The 14551-nt window shown below is 44.4% G+C and overlaps 1 protein-coding gene across 13 annotated transcripts in view; it reads left to right on the forward strand.

Annotated features, from left to right (window-relative positions):
• RCBTB1 (RCC1 and BTB domain containing protein 1) overlaps window positions 1-14551 on the forward strand; it is a 77249-nt gene that overhangs the window by 60393 nt on the left and 2305 nt on the right. For 10 of the 13 annotated variants that reach the window (XM_043532924.1, XM_037893435.2, XM_037893434.2 and 7 more), the window contains one exon: window positions 1117-2169. In XM_043532924.1, the coding sequence (XP_043388859.1) occupies window positions 1117-1257 (141 nt within the window). In that variant the 3' untranslated portion in view covers window positions 1258-2169. Of the gene's footprint in view, window positions 1-1116; window positions 2170-14551 lie in introns of those variants that run through there. The other 3 variants (XM_043532908.1, XM_043532936.1, XR_005224482.2) reach the window with 2 other exon arrangements.

Here is a 14551-nt window from a genome sequence, read left to right on the forward strand (position 1 = left end):
TGTCACATTGACGTTCTGCTCCATGGGGAGGCGGGATGGAAGGGGAGATACTTAAATAGAATGTAGTAGTCCTTACTATAACAGATTATCTGAACCTAGAATTGTAGCATGAAAGAGAATGTTCCTTTCTAAATGGAACAGTTGTCTACTTTAATCATCTGATCATCTGGCAACATCTGGGGTTTATGGCTGACTTTGCTGTGGGCTGCAGAATTAGTAACTCTGTGTGTAATATTAATACCACGTGGGTGCAGTGTGAGAATTGTTTGAGGCACTTTTTGATCTTTAGATGAAAGGCACTATATAAATAGTGGGTCAGACTTTAGTGAGGCGTAGAATTAAAGTATGGGACTTGGGCTGCCTTGTGCCCAATACATTCCTGCTAAATATTTTCATGAGAAACAAATAGAGCCATTTCAGTACAGGTTTATTCCTAGTGGACATAAAGGTGTCCTGCATGAACTTTACAGATTTCTTTAAAGACCTCTCCATCTAGATATACTATGCTGTAATTTGCTTTTTCTCTAAACCAGTGCAACATCACTCCATTAGGGAAACCAGTGCAACTTTGTATTTAGACCAGGCTTTCATGTGGAAATGGAAGAACTGAATTTTCTCAATGCAGTCTTGGGTATCATTTTTCAAAGATGGCTTTTACTCATCTTTCCATTAGCTGTCAGTGGAATGTAGATATAATTTCCACCCTGGATGCTTCCTCTGAAATAGCTAAAACCAATCTAGTCTACAAACACTCTTAACCAGGGTAGGGGAAACTTTTGAGGTGAGATGAGGCAGTTCAATCTGTCTTAAGCAAAATATGCTATTTTGAATAGTACATGGGCTCTCAAACTGAGTTGTGAACATGTTTGAAAGGGTCATGAGCACCTTCTTTTCTTTATGGCTAGTTTGGAGGATCTATTTTTTGTTGCAATGTGGGGCACGATATGGAATAGGTTGAGAACAGCTGGGATAATGTATTTACGTAGCTCTCTAATCTGTTTATAATTCCACTGTAATTACAAAAGATATGTAAAAGCATTTGAGCCTGGTTCTAAATAGTCTCTTATGATGTAACCAAAGCTAATAAAAAGGCTTTTTGTTTTGTTTTGTGTCTAGGATTTAGAAGAATTCTGCTTTAAGTTTTGTGTCAATCATTTGACGGAAGTGACACAGACTACAGCGTTTTGGCAAATGGATGGCCCCCTGCTAAAGGAATTCATTGCTAAAGCCAGTAAATGTGGAGCCTTTAAGAACTGAAACACATGGCTGTAAGTTTTGGATGACACAGGGTTGTACCAGTCATCATTGGTTTGCTGTATTCATGTGTAACAGGCTTGTGTAACCCTGCAGCTGAAGAAAAACAAACCAAACCTAATTGATTGCATTATATTGGGGTTATAAAACTCTCTACAGAAACTGCAGCAAATGTTCTGTGTGCTGTATCCATGTTTTTTAAAAAGCGAACTGTTGCAAGAGATGCAAGTCAGAAGGTTAACATTAACTCTCATTTGGAGAGCTGGAAAACTTCATGTTGCTGTTTTTGAGTTTGCTGTACTTTTGAGGTGGGGAAAAATTGAAGCAGGAGGATGGTTTTGAGTGGTGATGAGAGGATTAATCATTTGGTGCCAGGAATTGGGATTTCTTAAATTGATCTGTTGGGATCTCCAGGGAGTTTCAGCATAGGCTGAACTGAGCCATTGAAACATTTCATATAAATGTTAGCTCTGTAGCATTACCCTGAAGGAACAAACAGGACTGATTTCTTTGTATTGTGGTTGCATGATTATGAATTTGTAACAATTTTGCTATGTATAAATAATCAAATGTATTCAAGGCTTAGAGGAAACTGCAGAAAAGATAATGTCGCTACAAAATATGCTCAGAGCAAATTTACTAATCGAGTTGGAAGTAAAGCTGCCCGTCGGGGATACCTTAACGTGCAAATGGCAACATATAACCTAGATGTTCAAACATTATTTATAATTGTCATTGAAAGACACATTGCCCTGTTTTGAGGTCCAAATAAAGTTAATTAGGCTATTCTAAATAAAAGGGGAGAGCAAACTGTTGGAAAGTTTTTGTTTGTTTGTTTGTTTGTTTGTTTTTTGCATTGGAGTATTGTATAAAAAACTTTAAAATGACATGTAATAAAATTACACTTTTTTCAAATTGTCCGCTGTAAACTCTTCTGACTTGAAGGAAATGTCATTATCTTTTATTGCATCTACCACAGAATAAAGTTACAAATAGCGTGGCAAATGTGTATTGACAGAATCCAGTCCCAGTCCAGCTTTACATGCCAAACAAGCGGTGCTGCACCTGCAGTCCGTACTTCAGGAAATAGAAAAGAATTTATCCATGTACGTACTTGGCCTCCATCAGTGGCAATAACTGTCTCTCTCAAATGTCAGTGAATTTATCATGACGCTCCCATGAGGTCAGGGCTTCCCTTAAGTGTTTGGGAAGTGCCTAGCACATAGTGGATGCTATTTTAAATATAGTAGAAAAATATTATGCCCATTTCTCAGAAGAACTGAGGCACAGCGACCACCTGCCCATGGTCACACAAGACGAATGTGGCAAAGCAGTGAACTCAGAGCTCTGAAATCCAAGTTTCAATGCTTTAACCACAGAACCATCCTTCCTCTCTGATGTACGACAACTCTCTCGCATAGCGTTGCAGAGATCAGTATACCTGGTTTTTATCATTATTATTGTTCCAAATAATCTTTGGCGTGCGATATTTTGCATTGTGGATTCTTCTTCTAAAGTAATGCATTTAACTGCCTCAAAGAATTTATTTTGCAAGCCAAAAGCAAAACAAACAGTTCAGAGAAACAATGTGAATTATAGTACTAGGAAAAAGTTGGTTTGGGTGGGGCAGAGTTGGAAATGAATAGATTGTCCTCTAAAGGAAACTGCTTTCAAGTTTTAGTCAATAGTGTAGATTTTTCTATTGCTGTAAAACAGGAAAGAGTTGTAATTGAACTTAACCTTGGTCTCCACTACAAAATTACTTCAGTATAACAGCATCACTCAGGGATATGAATAATCCACACCCCTAAGCAACGTAGTTACACTGGCCTAAGCGCCAGTGTAGACAGCACTATGTTAGCAGGAAGAACTCTCCCGCTGACATAGCTGCTGCCTCTTGTGGAGGTGGAATTACTAACCTGACAGAAGAGCTTTCTCCCATCAGCTTAGAGAGTCTTCATTAGAAGCACAACAGCACCGCAGCTGTGCCTCTGTACATTTGTAGTGCAGACCTGCCCTGAGCTTCCATTTTATTTACATCAGTTGTGGCTTTGTCTTAATTTTATTCCATATAGGACAAATGTGCACCCCATTAACAGTTTGGGTCTTTCTTCCCACTCTAGTGGCTATTCAGCACAGAAAGTTTTAGTGTGTTTCTGCCAAAAGTGTGCAAGTTCTTTAGCTCAAGCAATAGCTCTCGAAGTGTAGTGCCAAGAACTGGACACAAAACTGCACCAGAGGCCTTATCAGTGCTGAATAGAGTGGAAGAATTACTACTTATGTCTTGCTTACAACTTTCCCGCTAACACAGCACAGAATGATGTTCACTTTTTGTGCAATAGTATTACACTGTGGTCTAGTATAGCCCCCAGTTAAGCTGACTGGTCTAATTCCTTGCATTGTCCTTATTCCCTTTTTTTAATAGATAGATACTATGTTTGTCCTTATCCAGTCCTCTGGGATCTCTCCTGTCCTCCATGAGTTTTCAGAGATAATCACTAATGGCTCAGAGATCTCTTCAGCCAGTTCCTTAAATATTCTAGGATTTATTTCATCAGGTCCTGCTGACTTGAAAACATCTAAATTGTCCAAGTAATTCTTAACTAATTTCCCCTATTTTAGCCTAATATCCTACCCCATTTACATTGATGTTCACTATGTCAGTTATCCAATTAGTGCTAAAAACTCAAACTAATCTGATCCCATTTCATTCTTCCTTCCTAGCACTTCCGATTGCAAAAAAACAATGAATACATTAACATGAAATTGAGCAAAAGGATATTAAGAATAGAATTGTAATACTCCTGTTGGAACAATTTGAGTTTGTTCTCTATAGTCTGAATTGCATCTGTTTGGCTGATAGGGACTCCCTACTCCCATATCCAGTGGATTCTCACCATGCTTTCAAACTTCACTACTTCACTTGATGTAAAGAGCCACAAAGGAATGTCTTAAAAGTGAATGTAATAACCCCTTTCACGCCATGATCTCAGAAGTGCTTTACAACCCATGAACTACTCTATGTATTACAGCATAAGGGAGGTAAACTAAAAATTATTATTTTTCAGATAGGAAAACTGAGGCACAATGAGGTTTAGTGACTTGTCCGAGGTCAACTGCCCAGTCAAGAAGAGAGGAGGCTAGGTTATCTGTGATGTGCTGTAATCACTTGGAAATGCCCCTGCTTAGCCTGTAAAAGAAACAGGAGAAAAGGTGGGTTTCTACACTGAAGTGGTGAGACCAAAATTCTAAACTGAAGGGAAACTCTAACCATGAAAGTCAATGTTTGTATGAGGGGTGATTTCAGTTCAATTATTGTGCCCAGGTTTAGGTACCAATAGATGTTTGAGGGTGAAGCGTTGGCAAAGAAGACTTCTCAACCAAATTTTCTATATACTTTGATTAACTTCCTCTTTTCCCTGTGAGGTCAGAGCCCATCTTACTGCCATTGAAGTGTTGCCATCATCTTCAATGGGAGCAGAAACTGCTAAAGCACTAAAGCTAAAACCTCTACTCAAGCCAGATGCCACATCACTTGGGATGCCTCCTCTGATCTGTGCATGAACACAGAACAAATACATTCTTCTTCGAGGACGTGCTTATGTCCATTCCGATGTAGGTGTGTGCTCGCCCCAAGCACCACCACCGGAAAGTTTTCCCTCAGTAGTATCCATTGGGTTGGCTCTGGTGTCCCCTTGAGTGATGCGCTCATAGCACTGGTATAAAAGACCCTGCTGACCCCTCAGTTCCTTCTTATCACCCAAGACGGTCACTGGAACTATGACTCGTTCTTGCTGTTGCAAGTACTCCTCAGTCAACTTTTCTCTACTCTTAGCCCTGGTCTACACTAGGAGTTGAGGTCGAATTTTTAGCAGCGTTAAATCGATTTAACCCTGCACCTGTCCACATGACGAAGCCCTTTTTTCGACTTAAAGGGCTCTTAAAATCGATTTCCTTACTCCACCCCTGACAAGGGGGATTAGCGCTTAAATCGGCCTTGCCGGGTCGAATTTGGGGTATTGTGGATGCAATTAGATGGTATTGGCCTCCGGGAGCTATCCCAGAGTGCTCTATTGTGACCGCTCTGGACAGCACTCTCAACTCAGCTGCACTAGCCCCCGGTTAAAAGAGCACCCAGGACTATGTCGATGACGGCTACAAGTCATACTGCACTGTCTGCTGCCAAAAGGCAATAAACTGCTGCTGTGTAGCAATGCAGTACCAAGTCTGCCAGCACCGAGGAGACATACGGTGACGGTGAGCTGAGCGGGCTCCATGCTTGCCGTGGTCTGGCGTCTGCACAGGTAACTCAAGAAAAAAGGCGCAAAATGATTGTCTGCCCTTGCTTTCACGGAAGGAGGGAGGGAACGGGGGCCCGACGATATGTACCCAGAACCACCCATGACAATGTTTTAGCTCCATCAGGCACTGGGATTTCTACCCAGAATTCAAATGGGTGGAGGAGACTTCGGGAACTGTGGGATAGCTACCCACAGTGCAACGCTCCAGAAGTCGACGGTTGCCTCAGTACTGTGGACACACTCCGCCGACTACATGCACTTAGAGCATTTGTGTGGGGACACACACAATTGTATAAAAACGCTTTCTACAAAACCGACTTCTATAAATTTGACCTAATTTCGTAGTGTAGACATACCCTTATTGTATGTACAGTAACTCCTCACTTAAAGTCATCCCGGTTAATGTTGTTTCATTGTTATGTTGCTGATCAATTAGGGAACATGCTTGTTTAAAGTTGCACAATGCTCCCGTATAACGTTTGGCAGCCACCTGCTCTGTCCACTGCTTGCAGGAAGAGCAGCCCGGTGGAGCTAGCTGGTGGGGGCTTGGAACCAGGGTGGGCCAGCAGCCCCCCTATCAGCTCCCCTAAGTTCCCTGTGCCGCAGCCATCCAGCAGGCTATCAACTGCCGGCAGTTCAGCTGTCCCTCCCCACACTGCCATGTGCTGCTCCTGCCCTCTGCCTTGGAGCTGCTCCCTGAGCCTCCTGTTTGCTGTGCGGGGGGAGGGGAGGAAGAGAGGGGCTAATGTCAGGGTGTCCCCCACTGCCCTGCTCCTGCACCCCACTCCCCCCATCTCTATAGAGCAGGGGGGACATGACAGGGCTCAGGACAGAGGGAGTTTGCTGGCAGCAGCTGCTGTCTCAATTTGCTGATCTACTTAAAAAGGCAATGTACTTAGAGTGGCGTCAGCGTACTTAAAGGGGCAACGCGCAGCGTGCTCTCACATACACAGGGTATGTGTCTCTGTCGTGCTGTGTCCCTTCCCTCCATTTGTGCTGCCTTGTACAGTGTAGTGTGAGGCTACATTAACACAATGAGTTAACCCTTGAGGGCTCAGTGGAGTGCTAGTTCATCACTTACCAGTAAGGCATTCCCTGGGAAATACCCCACCCTCTGACTTCACCACCTCAGCCAAGCTTCACAATCATCATTGCTGTGTACAGTATTAAATTGTTTGTTTAAAACTTAGTGTGTGCGTGTGTGTATACACACCTTTTGTCTGGTGAAAAAAATTTCCCTGGAACCTAACTCCCCTCCCCCATTTACATTAATTCTTATGGGGAAATTGGATTCACTTAACATTGTTTTGCTTAAAGTCGCATTTTTCAGGAACATAACTACAATGTTAAGTGAGGAGTTACTGTAGTTGATTGTATTTAGTAATTAAGTTTCTGTTGTTAATTTAACGGGGTTCCTAAATAACTAAATGGGGTTAACCTCCAGCACAGAGGCATTCCTCACTCTGTGGGTTTTGAGCCTTGGGAATCTTGTCACAAGCTTGTGCATGACCCCCATTCCAGCTGTCTCAAGTATCTGGGGGCTCATGTGTAGGAGTGGTGCAAGATCTGTAGGGACCTTAAGCCCTGCACCAAGAAGGATAGAGATGCTAGACTCTGCTCTAGCCTCCTGGAGGCAGCACGCCAACCTCCATCAGAGCCAGGCCACTTCAGGATGCCTGGTGCCGTTCCCCATCTCCGGCCCCAAGGTGAGATGCTCCAACCACACCTACGGAACCTCAGTACAGTCAGTCATCCCCAGTGCTGAAGAAGGATGTGCAGGTGACAGAGTGTAGGCACCATTCACCATTGCCAATACCTAGGAAGAAGCAAAGGAAGACCTACAGAAGCTGATCACCTGTCCCGCCAACTGATGTAGAGAAACACTGCCAGGGTGTGACTCGTGTCCGGCCACCCTGTGACACTGACAACCCATGCCGCACCATTGACCAGTCCCGGAACAGGAACCATTGAGTCCAGTGCCGATAGACTCTCCGCCATGAGGGAGGCACCAGGCCCTACAACTCTGCCGGTACTTTCAATGCCAGAGGCATTTGCGGCAGCGAGGGATTTGCGCTACTGGTGTCAATGTCTTTGGTCATACAGGGGCTGTCAGCATCGGTACTGATGGAAAAGACTTCTGCAGGCACAAGGCCTCAGATAGTTTTGGTGGTGTGGCAGCTAATGAACGGAAAAGGCAGGGCCAACAGGGACGGACACCTAAGACCAAGGATGCAAAAAAGTTAGACCTCTTTGGGAGGAAGGTCTATTTGACCGGGTCTCCAGCTCAGGATCGCCAATCAGCAGGCACTCCTGAGCAGGTACAGTTTCAACTCCTGGGACTCTATGCTGAAATTTAAGGAGTTGCTGCCTCAGGAGTCAAGATGAGAGTTTGCAGCTCTCGTAGAGGAAGTCAGGTCTGTGGCAAAGGCGTCACTGCAGGCAGCCCTGGATGCGGTGGATTCTGCAGTCTAATCCATGGCTTCGGCTGTGGCTATGCAGAGAGACTCGGGCTTGCCACACGAGATCCAACAAACTTTGCAGGACCTGCCGTTTGAGGGGATGTCGCTCTTTTCTGATCAGACAGACGCCAAACTTCACAGTTTTTAAAGGGCCACAGTGAAGTCCTTGGGCCTTCCTACACCAGCCCCAATGAGGAAGGCACTCTGGGCCACAATAGACAGCTCGCTTCTTCCCCCACCTGTTCTACAGGACTATAGCAGGAGGAGGAGAAGGGGCTATAGGAGGAAACCTCCCCTCACAGCCTTCATTTGTATGTGTGCCTGCACCCCCCAGACACTTGGCAAGGTCAAAGCAGGCTTTTTGATGGGAAGTCCAGGGATGATGTACCAGGACAGTTTAAGGATCCAAATTCCCCATTTTTTATGGACCGGTTATCCAACTTCTGTGGGCGTGGGTCCGTATCGCCTTGGACCAGTGGGTTCTACGCACAATAGCACTAGGATACATCCTTCAGTTTTGTTGTTCCCTCTTTCTCTCACACCTCTTCAGGGACTCTTTTCACGAGCAACTTCTAGCCCAAGAGGTGCAATTGCTCCTAAGGATGGGAGCAGTGGAAGAGGTTCCGCCATTGTTAAGGGATATTTCCTAATCCAGAAAGCCAACAGTGGTCTGAGATTGATTCTGGACCTGCGAAACCTCAACAAATTCATGAAGAAACTGAAGTTCTGCATGGTCTCCTTGATCTCTATCATTCCATCCTTGGATCCTGGGACTGGTACACTGCCCTTGACTTAAAGGATGTGTATTTCCACATTGCTATCTTTCAGGGACACAAAAGGTTCCTCAGATTTGTCATGAACCATTTGTACTACCAATTTACGGTGCTCCCATTCAGTCTCTCGGCAGCCCCTCAGGTGTTCACAAAATTTATGACAGTCATTCCAGCCTTCCTGAGGAGACAAGGGGTTCAGATATCCGTACCTCGGCGATTGGCTGATCAAAGGTTAGTCCAGACTTCAGGTAGAGGCAAATGTGAGACTAATACAGTAAACCTTCCAAAACTTCCAACCCCACATAGCAGGCAGGTGTGAGTCCTTACAGACAACACAACAGCCATGTTCTATATCAGCAGATAAGGTGCAGCACGCTCCTCTCACCTGTGCCATGAGGTACTTCGCTTATGGAAATTTTACATAGCCCACGCAATTCACCTTGACGCCTCCTATCTGCCGGGTTTTCAGAGCAAATTAGCAGATCATCTTAGCAAGGATTTCTCCAACCACCACAAGTGGTCCAGCTGCCCAGAGATCCTACAAGTAGTTTTCCAGAAGTGGGGAACTTCCCAAATAGATCTATTTGTAACAAGGCGAAACAGGAAGTGTCTCCAATTCTACCCTTTCCTGGGCCACAGTCTAGGATCACTGACAGATGCCTTCCTCTTGCTCTGGACGGGTCATCTGTTCTATGCGTACCCACTGATTTATCTCATACACAAGGTCTTGCCAAGGATCAGATGGGACAGAGCGCAAGTCATCCTGATAGCCCCAGCCTGACCACACAAGCACTGGTTCACGATGCAGTAGAAACATCAATCCGACTACCTCGGGTTCCAGACCTGATATCCCAGGACCATGGTTGCCTCTGTCACCTGAACCTTGAGTCCCTTCATCTCATGGCCTGGAAGCTCCTTGGCTGAACCCCTCTGAGCTAGCATGCTCCAGTTCAAGTTCAAGAAGTTCTTTTAGGGAGCAGAAAGCTGTCCATTAGAGCTATATATGTGGAAAGTGGAAAAGGTTCTTGATCTGGCCAGCGCAGAAAGGTGTCTCACCCACACAGTCATCAGTGCCATTCATTCTGGACTACTTGATACACCGAAGCAGCAGGGAATATCGGTGTCACCTATTAGGGTCCACCTGGCTGTAGCTTCAGCTTTTCACCCATGGGTGAATGGCCAGTCCATCTTTGCAAACTCTATCTGCAGTCAGTTTCTCAAGGGACTTGACAGGCTGTACCCCCAGGTACGTCAACCAATTCCGCCCTGGGATCTCAACCTGCCATTGTCAAGGCTCCTGGGTTCCCATTTCGATCCATTGGCAACATGTTCTCTGCTCTACATGTCCTGGAAGGTGGCCTTCCTTGTGGCCATTACTTCAATCAGAAGGGTCTTGGAGAATTAAGGCCCTTACTTCAGAATCTCCATACATGGTATTCTTCAAGGACAAGGTCCAGCTACATCCTCACCCAGCCTTCCTCCCAAAGGTGGTTTCACGATTCCATAGTAACCAAGACATATTCCTTCTGGTCTTCTATCCAAAACTGCATGCCAACAAACAAGAGCAGAGGCATCACTCATTAGATGTCAGACGTGCACTGGCCTTCCACATAGAACTAAATCATTTTGGAAAACGACTCAACTTTTTGTGGCTGTTGCAGACAGATGAAGGGTCTTCCAGTCTCAGCCCACAGAATTTCATCATGGATCACGTCCTGTATCTGCACATGCTACAACCTGGCGAAGGTCCCTGCTCCTGCCTTGATGGCACGCTCCACACCGGCACAAACATCTTCAGCAGCATTTGTGGCACAGGTCCCTATTCAGGACATCTGTAAAGCAGCAGCGTGCTCTTCAGTCCACACTTTCGCATTTCACTACACCATCATTCAACAGGCTAGAGACGATATTGGGTTTTGCAGAGCAGTGCTACAATCTGCTTGTCAGTGAACTCTGAACCCTCCAGCTACATCTGCTTGGGAGTTACCTACATGGGAATGGACATGAGCAAGCACTCGAAGAAGAAAAAATGGTTACTAACCTTCCATAACAGTTGTTCTTCGAGATGTGTTGCTCATGTCCATTCCAAACCCCCTGTCCCCTCATCCCTCTGTCAGAGTTAGCTGGCAAGAAGGAACTGAGGGATTGGCAGGCCCTATATACTGGTGTTATGAGAGCGTGACTCCAGTGGGCACCAGAGCTGACCTGATGGATACAACTGAGGGAAAAACTTTCCGGCAGTGGTGCTCAGGTTGAGCACATACCTACGCTGGAATGGAAAGGAGCAACACATCTTGAGAACAACAGTTACCGAAGGTTAGTAACCATTTTTTCTGCCAGTGTTATGAGTCAGTTCCTTTGTATATTGCAGCCAGAAACTGGGCTCCAGAATCTCAGCTTTCCTTTAAAGTGTGTCTGTCTGTCTGTCTTATTCTGGCCTTCTGGTTGTCCAGTACTCCTACCAGAAAGGAGATTCTGAGCTTGGGTGCCTGGACAATATTGCAGGAGCCAAGGCCGGGGAACAGGTAGGCCTACCTGGAGAGCATAGACACTGAAAAACCTGTTCTTAAAAAAAAATCACATATTTACATCTGACTATTCAAGTACGAGCTAGTTGTTTGTGCCAATAAGGAATATTTGATGGTGGTAGAATATTAGGAAGAGACAGGTATTAGTAATGGGTGATTCGATCATTAGAAACATAGATAGCTGGGTTTGCAATGAGCAGGAGAACTGCATGGTGACTTGCCTGCCTGGTGCAAAGGTTGTGGATCTCTCCAGGCATCTAGATAGACTTATCTGAAGTACTGGGGAGAAGCTGGTGGTCGTGGTACCTGTAGGTACCAATGACATAAGGAAAAGTAGAAGAGAGGTCCTGGAGGCCAAATTTAGGCTGCTAGGTAAGAGATTGAAGTCCAGCACCTCTATGGTGGCATTCTCTGAAATGCTTCCAGTTCCACGCGCAGGGCCAGTTAGACAGGCAGAACTGCAGGGTCTCAAGGCATGGATGAGACGATGGTGTAGAGAGGAGGGATTTAGATTTATTAGGAACTGGGGAAACTTTTGGGAAAGGGGAAGCCTATACAGGAAGGATGGGCTCCACCTAAACCAAAATGGCACGTAAAATTAAAAAGGACGTAGAGCAGTTTTTAAACTAAGGGCTGGGGGAAAGCTGACAAGTGCGGAGGAGCATGTGGTTCGGACAGAGACACCCCTTAGGGGAGGATCTATTAATGGAGATTCTGTATGTCCTAGTAAAGAGGAGAGGATGAAAGATGATAAAATACAGGTAGGATCTGATGAGAAACAGTCAAATGAAAAAAATCCCATTCAATTACATCATGTAATGGCAGACAACTAAAAAGTGACACATTTTTAAAGTGCTTATATGTCCATGCTAGAAGTCTAAATAATAAGATGGGTGTACTAGAGTGCCTCATATTAAATGAGGATATTGATATAATAGGCATAACAGAAACTTGGTGGAATGAGGATAATCAATGGGACACAGTAATACCAGGGTACAAAATATACTGGAAGGACAGAACAGGTCGTGCTGGTGGGGGAGTGGCACTATATGTGAAAGAAAGTGTAGAATCAAATGAAGTAAAAATCTTAAATGAATCAAACTGTACCATAGAATCTCTATGGGTAGTAATTCCATGCTCTAATAATAAAAATATAGCAGTAGGGATATATTACTGACCAGCATGGTAATAGTGACTGTGAAATGATCAGGGAGATTAGAGAGGCTATTAAAATGAAAAACTCTAATATAATAATCATTAATGGGGGATTTCAACTATCCCCATATTGACTGGGTACACGTCACCTCAGGACGCGCTGCAGAGATAAGTTTCTTAACACCTTAAATGACTGCTTCTTGGAGCAGCTAGTCCTGGAACCCACAAGAGGAAAGGCAGTTCTTTGTTTAGTCCTACGTGGAGCACAGGATCTGGTCCAGAGGTGAATATAGCTGGACTCCTTGATAATAGTGACCATAATATAATTAAATTTAACATCCCTGTGGCAGGAAGAACACCGCAGCAGCCCAACACTGTAGCATTTCATTTCAGAAAGGGGGACTACACAAAAATGAGGAGGTTAGTGAAACAGAAATTAAAAGGTACAGCACCAAAAGTGAAATCCCTGCAAGCTGCATGGAAACTTTTTAAAGACACCATCATAGAGGTGTAGGGAAATCAACTTAAATGTATACCCCAAATTAAAAAAACATAGTAAGAGAACCAAAGAAGATAGTTAAGTCCCAGGCAGACTGCGAAGAGCTACAAAAGGCACATGAAATTAATGTTGATAAATGCAAAGTAATGCACATTGGAAAATATAATCCCAACTATACATATAAAATGATGGGGTCTAAATTAGCTGTTACCACTCAAGAAAGAGATCTGGGAGTCATTGTGGATAGTTCTCTGAGAACATCCACTCAATGTGCAGTGGCAGTCAAACAAGTGAACAGAATGTTGGAAATCATTCAGAAAGGGAGAGGTAGTAAGGCAGAAAATATCATATTGCCGCTATATAAATCCACGGTACGCCCACATCTTGAATACTGCGTGTAGATATGGTCTTCCCATCTAAAAAAGCTGTGTTGGAATTGGAAAAGGTTCAGAAAAGGGCAACAAAAATGATTAGGGTATGGAACAGCTTCCATATGAGGAGAGATTAATAAGACTGGGACTTTTCAGCTTGGAAAAGAGATGACTAAGGGTGGACATGATTGAGGTCTATAAAATCATGGCTGGTGTGGAGAAAGTAAATAAGGAAGTGTTATTTACTTCTCATAATGCAAGAATAGGGGGTCACCAAAAGAAATTAATAGGCAGCAGGTTTAAAGCAAACAAAAGGAAGTATTTCTTCACACAGCGCACAGTCAACCTGTGGAACTCTTTGCCAGAGGATGTTGTGAAGGCCAAGATTATAAAAGGGTTAAAAAAAAAAAACTAGATAAGTTCAAGGAGGATAAGTCCATCAATGGCTATTAGCCAGGATGGGCAGGGATTGTGTCCCTAGCTTCTGTTTGCCAGAAGCTGGGAATGGGTGACAGAGGATGGATCACTTGATGATTACCTGTTCTGTTCATTCCCTCTGGGGCACCTGGCATTGGCCACTGTCCAGGATACTGGGCTAGATGGACCTTTGGTCTGACCCAGTATGGCCATTCTTAGGTAATAAACTGTGATTATGGCTAGTTACTCTCCATTGTTGGAATCAGGAGTAATTGACTGCTTCCTTAAGGGTTTCCTAAAGTGAGAAATCATTTTATTCCTGAGACAGGGGGCCTTGGCCCTCTGTCCACAATTTGTAGTTCATGATGACAAACCCTGCTTAGGGGTGTTTACTAATTGTACGTCTACACTTATAGCGGCATGTAGAGTAGACACTGCATGCCCAGCTAGCATGGCTCTAAATAGGACCCTACCAAATTCATGGTCCATTTTGGGCAATTTCACAGTCATAGGATTTTTAAAATTGTAAAATTCATGATTTCAGCTATTTAAATCTGAAATTTCACAGTGTTGTAATTGTAGGGGTCCTGACCCAAAAAAGGAGTTGTGGGGTGGTCACAAGGTTATTGTAGGGGAGGTTGCTGTCCTGCTACCCTTACTTGTGCACGGCTGCTGGCAGTGGTGCTGCCTTCAGAGCTGGGCAGCTAGAGAGTGGCGGCTGCTGGCTGGGAGCCCAGCTCTGAAGGCAGAGCCACCACCAGCATCAGCGCAGAAGGAAGGAGGGCCTGGTATGG

The sequence above is a fragment of the Chelonia mydas genome, chromosome 1 (assembly GCF_015237465.2).
Source record: "Chelonia mydas isolate rCheMyd1 chromosome 1, rCheMyd1.pri.v2, whole genome shotgun sequence".
In the NCBI taxonomy this organism is placed as follows: Eukaryota; Metazoa; Chordata; order Testudines; family Cheloniidae; genus Chelonia; species Chelonia mydas.